General features: G+C 31.2%; 2 protein-coding genes across 3 annotated transcripts; one reads left to right on the top strand and one right to left on the bottom strand.

The window, feature by feature from the left end:
* The first annotated feature begins 1,023 nt into the window (after positions 1-1,023).
* On the top strand, positions 1,024-7,260 carry PDE338 (Nucleic acid-binding proteins superfamily). 2 transcript variants are annotated; one of them, XM_088096907.1, is made up of 8 exons: positions 1,024-2,025; positions 3,549-3,623; positions 3,703-3,774; positions 4,385-4,465; positions 4,593-4,690; positions 6,177-6,272; positions 6,382-6,430; positions 6,722-7,260. In XM_088096907.1, the coding sequence occupies exons 1-8, from the start codon at positions 1,117-1,119 to the stop codon at positions 6,878-6,880; spliced, it is 1,539 nt and encodes a 512-aa protein (XP_087953033.1). In that variant the 5' UTR covers positions 1,024-1,116; the 3' UTR covers positions 6,881-7,260. The 2 variants fall into 2 exon arrangements, with proteins under 2 accessions (XP_087953033.1, XP_047177056.2); XM_047321100.2 differs by having other exon boundaries at positions 1,028-2,025; positions 6,147-6,272.
* Positions 7,261-10,431: 3,171 nt separating this feature from the next.
* On the bottom strand, positions 10,432-13,081 carry LOC148194702 (ran-binding protein 1 homolog b-like). Its single transcript, XM_088097407.1, has 4 exons — positions 12,821-13,081; positions 12,568-12,719; positions 12,270-12,395; positions 10,432-11,049 (listed from the first exon to the last, which is right to left on the bottom strand). The coding sequence occupies exons 1-4, from the start codon at positions 12,970-12,972 to the stop codon at positions 10,823-10,825; spliced, it is 657 nt and encodes a 218-aa protein (XP_087953533.1). The 5' UTR covers positions 12,973-13,081; the 3' UTR covers positions 10,432-10,822.
* Between the last annotated feature and the right edge of the window lie 364 nt (positions 13,082-13,445).

The following is a 13,445-nucleotide window of genomic DNA, read 5'->3' as shown; positions in this document are numbered from 1 at the left end:
GTAAACATAATTAAAAAAAAAAGTTAGAAATGAAAAGAAAATGGTGGATAATCAAGGGCAATAATTTGTTAATATATTTTATTAAGTTATAAGTATTAATAAAGTGTTATTACTTTAAAAAACATCACTTGAAGAAGTGCATATTTAAAAGGACAAAAATCATTGTAAGTATGTAAGTATATGTTTTTATATGCTAAAATAAGTTTTTTTTAACTTTAAACTTCAATATAAAATTACAATTTTTTTATGTATCAAACTTTAATATAGTTTAGTATTAAGGTTAAAAAATGAATACATATAATCTTATGAACTATCTATGTAAAAAATATTGACATGTTAAGTTGTATTTTAGGTTAAAATTTGAACAATTTATAATATTTAACATTTTCTAAAAGAAATTAATATCGTTAGATTGAAAAATATATATTTATTCATTTTTTAAATTCAGATAAAAAGTATATTCAAATTTAAAACAATAACGAATTTTAAATTCACCTTTAAATTTAAAGACTTAACATATATTATAATTATGTAAAGAAATTGATTTTTCAATGATTTTTTTTTATTTCTATCAGAGAGGAAAAATAAGTTAATGAAAATGGCGAAAAATAAAATACAAATTAATGATATTTAATTTTTAGAAAAAATGAACAAATGATATAGTGGATAATCTATTGATTTAAAAATAATTTAATACTATAAATTATACGATTTATTTTAAATTCTAAAAATGTAATTTATATTACTAAGTATTTATTTATTAAAATTATATGATAAAACTAAAATTTAAGAATACATATTAATTTTAAGTTATAGTTATGTATAAAAACGTATTCTATCATCCTGAATTAATAGTTAATTTTTTCTATTAAAAACAATTAATAGTTGAGTTCCAGATTTGAACTGCTTGAAAATTTTCTCCTTTGGGCAGGGAAAATCTATTGAGAATTTGAGATTCCAGAATTTAATTTAAAGGTTAAAAATATCAAAGGAGAAGAAAGGCAGAGAGGGAGACACATGACACCAAACCTGAAAAGGATAAAACAAAAATCAATATTCTTGTTTTGTGTCTGTCTGAAAAACCAAGGGTGATGCTGTGTGCACCACCATTCCAAGATGCCATTTATTCTTCATCCTTCTAAATTTCTTTGCTTTCCCAACTGCACAACAATACCAGTTAAGGACACCACTCTTTTGGCCAACACCTTCGTCAAGAAACCAAACACCATTCCCAGTAAGCACCAAAAATTTCGTTCTTTTGCTAAGATTACTCTTTCCAGTCCCCGTGCATCCATAGTTTCTAAGAAAGATTCAATTTTGGGTTATACCCACTTCACATTTTGCTCCAGGAGTGATGGGTTTGGTGGATATTCCACTGATGTGTCTCAAGAGGCTATCGATGATGAAACCACCGCTCAAGAACTTGAGAAGCTTGAGTTACTAAACAAGCCTTCTCCTGTGCTTGTTACAGAAGAGCCTTCATCTGAATCGTCTGAAGTTGAAGTGGAACAGCAAGAAAAGCCCTCGGAAGAGGAGGCTTTGGCACCTTTCTTGAAGTTTTTCAAAGGTAAAAATTCCGGGGAGGATGACGAGGAAGAGAGGGAGGGGTTGGAGGTTGAGAATGAAGAGGGAGATAAGAAGGTTAATGTTGAGTACTATGACCCAAAACTTGGAGATTTTGTGGTGGGTGTTGTTGTTTCAGGTAATGAAAACAAGCTTGATGTCAATATAGGGGCAGACTTGCTAGGTACAATGTTGACCAAGGAAGTGCTTCCCTTATACGATAAGGAAATGGAGAGCTTGTTGTGTGATGTGAACAGGGATGCCGAGGATTTCATGGTTCAGGGGAAGATGGGAATTGTGAAGAATGAGGAGGCAATAAGTGGAGTAGCAGTGGCCGGAAGGCCTGTTGTGGAAATTGGAACCGTTTTGTTTGCTGAGGTTTTAGGTAGGACATTTAGTGGCCGACCATTACTTTCCACCAGAAGACTCTTTCGCCGGATTGCCTGGCATCGACTGAGGCAGGTTTTTCTCTATCTTTTCTTCTTCTTTCCCACACCAGTATGGTAGATATTCCAACTTCTATGCAGAATTTTTTAACGAGGCATTGAGACATTCTTGCATTTTCTTGGTGTATCTGTAATGGATGCGTATTAGACACATTTGGATACATTACGTTTGCATATTCGTGAAATGTCCAAACCTTTTGTTTTGTTTGTTTTGAAAATCTGAGATTGCTGGATACTCCGCAATATGGCTAGAGAGAGGGAGTTTGGATTGGATATGTATCAATATGGATCCTTCAATTTTCTGATTTTTCATTTTCCTCTCACTATATGACATGAGATGTACAAATTATAACTTGGTAATATATATCAAAATTAGAACTTGGTCACTGGAAAGAGCACAAGTTGCAGGCACATGACGAGCAAAACAAGGAAATTTTCCTTTTCTTCTTTGAATGATATTCAAGGAGAAAATAAGATTGATACTACTGCTTGTTGGCAATGGGCAGTGATTTATTACAGCATAATTTATAATTTTTTATTCTATTTTTAGTACTGCTGGTGAAGCATGCTTAGTTTGCATTTTTTGAAACTGCAATTAAATATTTAGTATGTTTTATGACTTTTATGCATATCCATATATGTGTGTTTCACATATGATATCCTTTATATCTTAAAAATAGGATACACCTGGTATCTGATAGTTGCCTTCTCCATGCTTCCTTTTGGGTTTGTCAGTTCTTATGGCTACTTAATTGTAAAAATATAATATTCAAGAAATGACATCTGTCCTCCGTTTAATAGTGACAACAAATTGGTCCTTCTATGATATTCGATGCCAATTTTGTCTTTCAAGGGTCAATTTTGTGTGTTTTTAATTACTAATTTGATGGAACAAATATGAGATTGAAGGATCACTTTTGCATTGTGTATTTGCATGACCAATTTTGATATTAATGTATTATAAATTGAGGACGAATATGATACTGTGTATGTTTAACAGGCCAAATTAGACATTTACGGTGTGCTAGATTGTGTTTTTGTTGTTTTAAGTTTCTAAAACTACCTCTCTCGGTCCTTAAAAAAAGGACCAGAGGTAGTATTTTATCAAACAACTTTCAAAATCTAATTTTTGCAGAGTAGGAGTGAAAGGATGGGACAATGTAGGAAGAATATATGAGTAATAGGAAATTGATAGTAGAAAACCAAAACAACTTAGGGATGTTTTATTTCTTTTTATTTTAAAACAGACAAAGAAAGATTGTTTTTCGAAACAGTTTTGGAAAACTATTTATCAAGCAAATTCACTCTTCCTAAAAACAGAAAATAATCGGAAAGGAACAGGTTGTTACTCTTTATTCATATTTATCCTGAAATTTTAGTGCGAAGGAAAACATAGTTTGATCTAATACTAAAATCTATGCCCATGATCTCACGAATGCTGTCTTATCCTTGTTCCAATCTTATCCCATGTACAGTCAAATAACATTTTTCTGATGCTGGTGAGATTTAAATTTACAATTTTTTTAATGTTTTGGGCAGATAAAACAGCTCAATGATCCTATAGAGGTTAGAATCACCGAGTGGAATACTGGGGGCCTGCTAACAAGGATTGAGGTCTGTGCCATTGACTTGAAATTTATGTTCATGTGGCACTCATGTAGATGCTTATCTCTTTCTGAATTTGTATGGGCAGGGTTTGCGAGCTTTCCTACCCAAAGCTGAGCTTGTAAAAAAAGCAACTAGCTTTACAGAATTGAAAGAACATGTAAGTTGCAGCCTTGGAACTTTCCACTAAGCCATGGAAAAAAAAACATTTTTCTTATTGGGATGGCTTCTGCCGATATTCTTATTTTATTGTCTATTATTTGGTAGATCTGTTGATAACAATATGTATAGCTTCACAAATGGTACCATTGCATTAAGTTTAATTCCTATATAGCCGCTGTCTGAGTGCAAATTTATGCTTTAAGTAAAACTAGTTTCTTTTTTTAGGTTTTATACAAGTCCGCTCCTCGAGTGAGTAGCTAAAGATTTTGAATACTGCATAGTGATTAGTGGTTAAGCATCTAAGGAAGTTCAGACCTAGTAGTCAAAATGATGTTTTATGTTGTTCTGTATTCTTTAAAATACCCCAAACATAATTTAAATTCACATATATTATTATGGGGTTTATATTGTGAAAAGTGATGATCTTAAAGTTGTCATGCATAATAGGGTATTGCTTTATGAGCTTCCTCTTGGTGGTATACATTACAATTTCAAGTGTTCAGCAAATTAGCCGAAAAGATTCTGTATTTCTTTACAAAAACATTATTTCTTGTATTTATTGTTTCTTTTTCACTGCTTCTTACCACCACTTGATTACAATGACGTAGGTGGGGCGCCGCATGTATGTACAAATTACTCAGATAGATGAAACTAAAAACAATTTAATACTTAGTGAAAAGGAAGCTTGGGTTAGTATTCAACTCTTCCTATTTCCTATTCTTCCTTCTTCTTTTGCTTTATTTTTTCAAGGGATATTTTTAGGCCTTCCTTTTTCTTCTTGGTCTTCTGAAACTTCTAGTGCACAATATATTTCAGGAAAAATTGAATCTTCGTGAGGGAACACTTCTAGATGGGACTGTGAAAAAGATCTTACCGTATGGAGCCCAAATTAAGCTAGGAAAAAGTAACAGAAGGTCAGTCACTGATTGGATGTGAATTGCTTTAGCCATTTTTTTTTATCTTGTTTGATAAATCACAACTTGATTCAAAGGGATTCCCCTAGGTATTGTTCTTTTTTCAAGGGTGACCCCATCGTAGAGAATCATTGAATGGTTCCAATGTGAAGAAAAGAAAACTTGATTCAAGTCCTTTTCCTATACATGGCTACAAGTGTTTTCATAACCGAATATTTGCGTTAGATAATAGCATGCTTTTATAATCTTTGACATGATCAATTGGTGAATAATAGCTCTGCTGCAGATGATATTATTCTGTAACATATCTAGATTCAAGGTACTAATACGAGTCACTTTCTGACTAGATTCCTCTGAGATCTTTAATATAAAAAGAGAATATTAGAGAACTTAGTGTGCCCCATTTTACGGATCCATTGAAATTCGTGTAAAACGGTAGTCCATCTCCTATTTGAGGTGTCTGCCTGAAGTAACCAATGTTTAACCATTTTTCTTAAAAAAATTTCACAACCTAGCCTGAAAAAGTAGTAATTCATGCTTCAGAGCTCACTAATAGGAAAAAGATGCAAAATAAAAATCTTGAACCCCTATAGGAAAAGTTACATTTTAACAGATAAGAGCACAATTGTGTACTTTACATAAAAAGAAATGTTGAAGTTCCAAAAGAAGCATTTGAAGTTTTGAGCAGCACTATAGCAGTCTTAGGTTCATAAGAATTGTTTTCCTTTAAATTTCAAAACAACATAAAAGATGTAAATATTTCCTCAATTGTCTGCATTGCTTTTATCAGACCATTTTAAGCATTGTATTTAAACCCAAAGTAGACACAGCATAAATGTAAATTTAATTGGTATTCGTGCAACTTGTACTGAACATGGATTCTCTTTCTAAATGAAGTGAACAAAAGTAAGGTTTTTATCACTCCTTTATATTCTTTTAATCACCAATTCTGATTTTTCGCTCAGCGCAGAACACCCACACACAGCTCTATGGTGGAACTCAGACATGTAGGCACTCACAGAATTACTGCAAACTGTATATTTTCATTGCTTCCCTTCAGGTTACCCTGAAGGGGTGCTTTTATGCAGACTTCTTACCCTTTTTATTCAAGGGTTATAACCTGTTAGTTTTCTGTTTAAACCCTAATTATTACTCTGTTAAAGAAGTTATTACTTTGAACAAAAATAAGGTTTTTATCAATCCTTGCATAATCTTCTTTGTTATTTCCCTACCTTTCATGGTTTTATATTATTCCCATTCTCATCTGTTATATCACTGATCTATCTCATCTGCCCCATGGTTTGGCTGCATCGTTGTTAAGAGGCTTCTTAGACATTTTTATCGACATGAAGATTTATATATCAACTTCATGACTTTTATTCTTAAAGTTGGATTAAGCCAGCTTACAAAGACATGACATTTTAAAATTTAAATATTACTATTTGACGCCTTTCAGTGGGTTGCTGCATGTTTCAAATATCTCTAGAGCTGAAATTACTTCTGTCAGTGACGTACTATCTGTTGATGAGAATGTCAAAGTTCTTGTTATGAGGTCAATGTTTCCTGATAAAATTGCTTTAAGGTAATGGATTACCGACTTTAACTTTCTTCTGTAATTGTTGGGTACATTCAGTTTATTCCTGTTTCTCTAATAGCTGACTTTAACTCCTTTTACTCTTCTTGCTATGCAGCATTGCTGAACTTGAAACTGAACCTGGCCTTTTTCTATCAAATAAAGAGGTATATATTTATTATTTTCCTAATAAGACACTGTTTTGATAAACTTCTCAATAAGTTCTTAGAAGAGAAGGAAATGAGATGGTAACACATAAGCTAAAAACATCCTATGCACCTTAATATTTATAAAAGTTATCTCGTTTAAGTTCCATGAAAAGTTTATTTCATTTTTGTTCTCTTATTTTCTTTTTCTATTAGTGATTATTGAGAAGTTTATCCAAACAAAGTCAAAGTTCTATTTGATTTTAGTTGGACTGATATTGATAGACGTGTAATATTTTTTATCATGAAAAGAGAGTTTATCTGGAGGCTGATATGATGGCAAAGAAATACAAGCAAAAGCTACCTCCTTCTGTCGAAACTCGACGATTAGAACACATACCTACAAGTGCCCTACCTTTTGAAAATGAAGCACTTTATGCAAACTGGAAGTGGTTTAAGTTTGAAAAATAGTGATGAAACAAGTTGACACAAAAGCATGATATTAGTCACTGACAGAAACTCAATTCAGAGAACTTGGCACTGCATGGGGGCGTGCCTCTCTGGAAGAAAACATCAGAAGACTAAAGTGGTTTTCGTTTTGATGCAGTCATTGTTCTCCTGATGAGTACCGTAAAGATTACAAACCACTATGAGATAAAAAGGGTCACAGCATAATTAACTTTTATTCTTTTTTCTGTAACCAAGAAAGATTCTTCTTTCTTTCCTTTTCATCTTAATTTCCTCTCGTGGGACATCATTTTATAGATAGATTCATGTAGTTTTATGTAAATTCTGGGATAAATTTTGAATTTAATTTTGATTAACACATGTGAAACCTTTTTGCACTATCATTTTTGGCCTCTTAAGTTAGAAACTTGTTGATGTTCAAACAGTGTTAAATGACAGTGTGAATGTTTTACAGGAGAAGATCAAAATCAGATCCAATTTGTATTGCATTCATTTTCTTAATTTTTCGTGAGTTTTTTACTTCAACTTGAAATTCTGCTCTTCTGACCCTTTTTGGGATATAAATTATTTTTTTGAATAAACCAAGCATTCCCAGGTAATTGGAGGTGATTTTTTTGGAATCCTGAGAGGTTAATTATATGAAAGTTACGTTTGTCAAAACAAAAGCATTAGCTGACAAAGGATTGCAGAAAATTTGCTTAAACTATGTAGGTAAATGAAATAGGGTTGAAAAGAGAGCTAGTAGGAACAAATTATTTTATGAAAGAATTTATAATTATTTTAAGTCTTGAAACAATAAAAAAAAAATATTTACTTTCCTCGAGTCTATATAGAATAATATTTGTCTTTTCTAATTTTAAAATAGATACTTTTTATGTTGTTAATAAAATGATATTTACATTCTGTAAATTTTAATTACACTTTCATCTTCCCAAATAACATTAACATTCTTTATGTTTTCAATACGGTGATAATCATCTTTTTTATTTTATTTATAAGATTTTTTTTTATTTAAACTTTAATTAATAAAAATATTTGTTTAAGTAATATAAAAGAAGTAAGTATTATTTTATGAAAATACAAACAAAAAATGATTCAGTCCTTGAAAACATATAGAAGGTGAATCTCTATTTAAAAACTAAATCTTTGTATGATTGTAGTTTTAGTAAATTTCATTCTACTAAAACTTAACCGGGATAGAAAGAATTTACCATAATCGCATTTAAGTTCACTTCCCTACAAAACTACAATTTTAATTAATATAAATATGTTTAAGTAATATAAAAGAAGTAAGTATTATTTTACGAAAATACAAAAAAAAAAATATCGTCACTCGTTAAAAACATATAGAAGGTGAATCTTTATTTAGAAACTAAATCTTTGTATGATTGTAGTTTTAGTAAATTTCATTTTACTAAAACTTAACAGGAATAGAAAGAATTTACCATAACCACATTTAAGTTCATTTCCCTACAAAAATTAAAACTACAACAGTATAAAATAATAAATATAATGACAAAGGGTTTGTGTGAAGATGTGTTTGAAAGACCTTATACTTGATCAAATGTTTTTCGAATTTTGACATTTGTTTCTTATAGAGATTCAACTCACCTAAACTTGTGTATAAAAAAACATTTTATAATTTTAAACAAACCATTAAATTATATATATATATATATATATATATATATATATATATAATAAAAAATTCAATGTCAATAAAATATACTTTTATCTTCTTGAGACAAGTATAAATTAAGATGCTATAATTGTATAAATATTAAAATAGAATGTCAAATAATAATTGGATTAATGACAAAAAAAAGAGTCAAAATAATATGTAACATGCAATGCATCTTTTGAATAAATGATACAAAGAAATAAAATAATATATAATTAAAATTGTGACAAGAAAAAAACAACTAAACTTGATGGTTATCTAATGTTAAGGAACTATTTTTTTTAAGTAAAACAAAAATGAAATGAACCTAAGAGTTAAAAAAAACAAAAAAGACTATATTTTTATGTTATTACATAAAAAAATTGTTTACATAATTGAATATTAGAAAGTAAGAATAAAATATTTTATGAAAAAAAAACAATAAATAAAATATTAAAATGAAATATAAATAATTAAATGTCATAAAAATCATTTGATTCAATAAAATTAAGATTTGTAGTTCCTTAAATAGAATATACAATTTTAAAAAAATCACAATAAAATATGTAAATAAAGTTGTAATTAAAATAATATTATAGAGATTTGAACAAACTTGAAAAATGTTAAAAAATCAAACCATTAAAATAAAAAAATTTAGTAAAAGAAAAAATAAAGTTACCAAAATAAGGATTATAAAAAATAATCACTATAAACTTTTTACATACCCTTATCGTACTAAATTTGAAAATTTGAATATTAATCATGTCTAAACTGTCAGTGAAAATTTATTGTCAAAAACTTGAAAATATTCAGGACAGATTTATCAAGAAAATATTCAGGACAGATTTATCAAGTTTAATACCAGAAGATTCAAGAGTATCAACAAGAAAGATATTCAAGAGTGAAATTCTCTGACTGTTTAAAATTCAAAACCTCCAATACCGTAAACATAGAAAGCTTTCAGATTTTAAGACTCTTTGCGTCAAGAATTAGTGTGGATACACTGTCCTATATACTTCAAGCAACAAGAATTAGTGTGGAAACACTGTCCTTATACTCCAAGCAACAATTTTGAATGATATCTGGACCTACAAAGCTTTAAGATTTTAAGACTCTTTGCGTTGAGAATTAGTGTGGAAAAACTGTCCTATATACTTCAAGCAACAAGAATTAGTGTGGAAACACTGTCCTTGTACGCCAAGCAACAATTTTGAATGATATCTGGACCTTTAGGTTTTGAATGATATCTGGACCTTTAGGTTCCGCCCGGTACCACCACGGTGATGATTTCTTAAAGGCCCTTGACACATACATCCAGTGTAACACAACTGAAGACCAAATTGATTGGGCGTTCGAATCTGTACTTTGCACAATCTCGCACAACAATTTATTCAATCTGTTAACGGTTTTTTTGTTGACACCACACCAGCAATGACCTCAAGGCATGAGTGAAAAGAATGCTTTGGCAAAATTTAAACCAACTCATAGTGTGTTTGAGATAATTACTGGATACATACATCACATAATCCTGCACCATATATACTAGATAGCTTTTTGATATGGTGTAAAAGCATTTTTAAAAGGCAACATTCAAACATGCTAAAAATACTACCAAGCTTGGAAGCTACTCTTATTTATATATTCAGAGATTAGTGTGCTTTCTAAAAATAGTTTGTTACATTGACCATTTCTTTACTTTATCTTCGGTGTCAGTATCTGCATGTGCTTTCTAAAAATAGTTTGTAAATTTCTTCCATTATATTATTCTCGGTGATCCAAATACTCCAACACCAATAGTCCTCCTATTTTCACGTCTCACTTCCTCTCAGAAGCACTATGATAAAAGTGCACCTCTATCGAAAAACCTACAAAGAAAACTAGGTAGAGCAGGAACAGTCCAAAAAATCTTAGATTTTAGTCATGAAAAAGAAATTTGAAACTCAAACAATTTGTACCAAAACCTTTGTTTATAAGTTTGACTATTGCTTGACTGCACCCTCCCCAACCAACATGATTCCTTACTCGCAACAAATACATATGTAGAATGAAAATAACAATAATAATAGACTCCCAAGACCCCGAAAGCTCAACCGTTCAAGCCTCAAAATTCAAACCCAACCCTAACTTTGCCAGCTGACAAAAAACTCACGAGGACACAAACAGCTCAGTTCAGTGACACAATCTGGCAACTATTAAGTTTGAGAATATTCCAAGATATGGGCGGCAAAAACAACAACCACCTAACCTTATCAGATTGCCATGTATAGAACATGAATAAGAAATACTCATGCTGAGGATGCAGGCTCAGTTTTCTTATCTTCAACCGCCTTGCTTTCCTTTCCAGATTCCTTCTCAGTTTTGTCATCAGACTTCTCTTCACCTTCTTTCTTCTCTGCCTTCTCTTCAACACTTAATTTCTCAATAAGACCAGCTGCTGCAGATGATTCCTTGTCATCCTCTGCCTTCTGGGATTCGGCAACTTCTTGGAATGTTTCCATAAAGCTTTTGCAGTCTAAAGGAGACAAGGAAAGAGAATATTGTTAAAATATATCAATATCTACAATTATGGATAGCACACCAAAGATATTCATGAGTAGAAATAGCCATTCAACACAAAAATACCCTAGGCCAAAAAGAATACAAAAAAGAACATTAGCTATTGTCTAAAATATATTACATTAAAAATATCCCTCAGCCAAAAAAAGTACAGGAGAGAACATTAGTGATTGTCTAATATCCCTCACACACTATTGGGATTTTAAAAACCAAAGAAACACGTAGGCAAGTTGAAATATATTGCTATGTATCTATGTTATGAAATACACAAAACCCTTTGCCATACTAAATTCCTTAAAAGTGAAAGCTATGAAATACAATATGACAAATAATTTCATAAACTTAATATGGAATTGCCAAAGACATCAAATTAATTTTCTATAACCCATAAAAATAGGTCAACTTAAGTCAGATATTAGCCACCCATGTAGAAACCAAAAAATATATAAAGGGTAATTACTTCTAGTAGGATGTAGGAATCATACCATATAATATTGTAGTATTTGAAGCCAATAAAAAATCATTGTTAAGGCCAGAAAATGTGCCCAAATCATTTTTGCTCACTGAACCAGATCTTTATTGAAACTGGGAATATGCTCAAGATAAATTTTACTAAAACAACAATTCAAGACAATACACAACATAGATATTTTATCAAAAAGGTCTCAGACTACCTATGATAGGAAATATAAAAATAAATAGATTATGAATATTAGTGGCACTCGATAAAGCTAATCCGGTCATTTCACCTTCCTTTGAGTCTAGATCAAAATTAATGTTTATGGTAAACAAATTCTATGAGGTATTACAAGCACACACAAATTCACACTATGGAAAGAAAAGGCATCCTAATCATGATTTTATAGCTCATAAAACCCTGAACTGATCAGAAGACTTCACACAAACTTTACATTGGGGTTTTAAGAAGGATGCATCAAATTGAACTATGAGAAAAGGATTTCATAATTTCACATATTTATTTTGCAACCACCCCAACTATCATCAAATAGAATTTGGCAAATTGATTCATAGGAACACGATGATAACAGATAATTCAAAGCAAGTAGCAAGTAGATGCAGAGTTACAAATCCTCCAATCAAAAAATTTGTTTAAACCGAGAGATTCACAAAAAAAATATCTCCGCTTAAATCTGAGCTAGAAACCCAAGAACTTACTTTCAATAGAAGGAAATCGGATGCAGAAAAGTTCATCCTTAAGTTCACCATCAGCATAATCCCTAGCATGCCAGACACAAGATTTCTCGTTCCCAGCGTGCTCTTGGACAGACATAGTAGGCAAAACTGCAACAATCAAGAACAGATAAAACCAAAATTAAACCTCAAACTGGAAATTCTGAAAAAATAAAAAACTGCAACAATCAAGAACAGATAAAACCAAAATTAAAACTCAAACTGGAAATTATGAAAAAATAAAAAACAGATGCAAAAGATAAGAGGTAAAAAGAACACGCACTGAGGTGATTGGCACAGATCTTGAGAGTCTTGGACTGCCTCATGAGAAGCCTAACCTTGCCAGTAACCTTGTGCTTCAAAAACTTCACAGTTCCTGCGCCTCTTTCTTTCCACTGGTTTCCATCTTTGTCAAAACGGTACAATTTCGATTTGCTGTGATCAGAGATAAACACGTATAAACCGCACCGATCAGTGTACAGACGGCTAAATCCAAAAGCAAATATAGACAAAAATGAGAGAAGGAAATAACATACAGATCTAGGATTGGATCTTCGTCCTCTTCACCGGTGGTGACAGCAACCTCCTCGAGTTTGACGATAGGAGCGATGTTGGCTCCAGTGTCCTCGTCATCACCAGCGACGGGTGTCTCCTCCTCCTCTCGGTGCTCGGGATCGGCGCTCGACATCTTTGGAGAATGAGAGAACGTGTGGTGCTGCTGCTAGGGTTTGGAAAGTGAGAAAGGGTTTGAGTATAGCCTGGTTTGTGTGCTGTAGTGAATGGGAATGAAGTGTGGGTGTGAGGCTTATTTTATAAACCTTTTAGAAAAAGTAATAATTTGGGAGTGTTACTCTCTGTTTTCATTTATTTATAATTTATAAAAAAAAAATATGCACGGATTAAAAATAATAATTAATTATGTTAAATTTATTAGTCTCTTGATATTTCTTATAAAAATTTATTACAATAACAAAATAAAAAACCAAATATTCATTTATTTTCTATAATAAAGTAAAAGTAATTAAAATCTATTTATATTTAATAAAATTAATTTTTTAATTGGGAAGCAAATTGCCATTTTTGTTTCAAAGAGACATTTTGCTGTTAGTTCCAATTCTAAAATTACTATTTTCATTCTATTCTATTATAAAATACTTTATT

Source organism: Vigna umbellata, chromosome 8, assembly GCF_029865625.1.
Source record: "Vigna umbellata cultivar VRB3 chromosome 8, Vumbellata_1.0, whole genome shotgun sequence".
Taxonomy (NCBI): domain Eukaryota; kingdom Viridiplantae; phylum Streptophyta; class Magnoliopsida; order Fabales; family Fabaceae; genus Vigna; species Vigna umbellata.
This window is presented reverse-complemented; position numbering and strand designations above follow the sequence as displayed.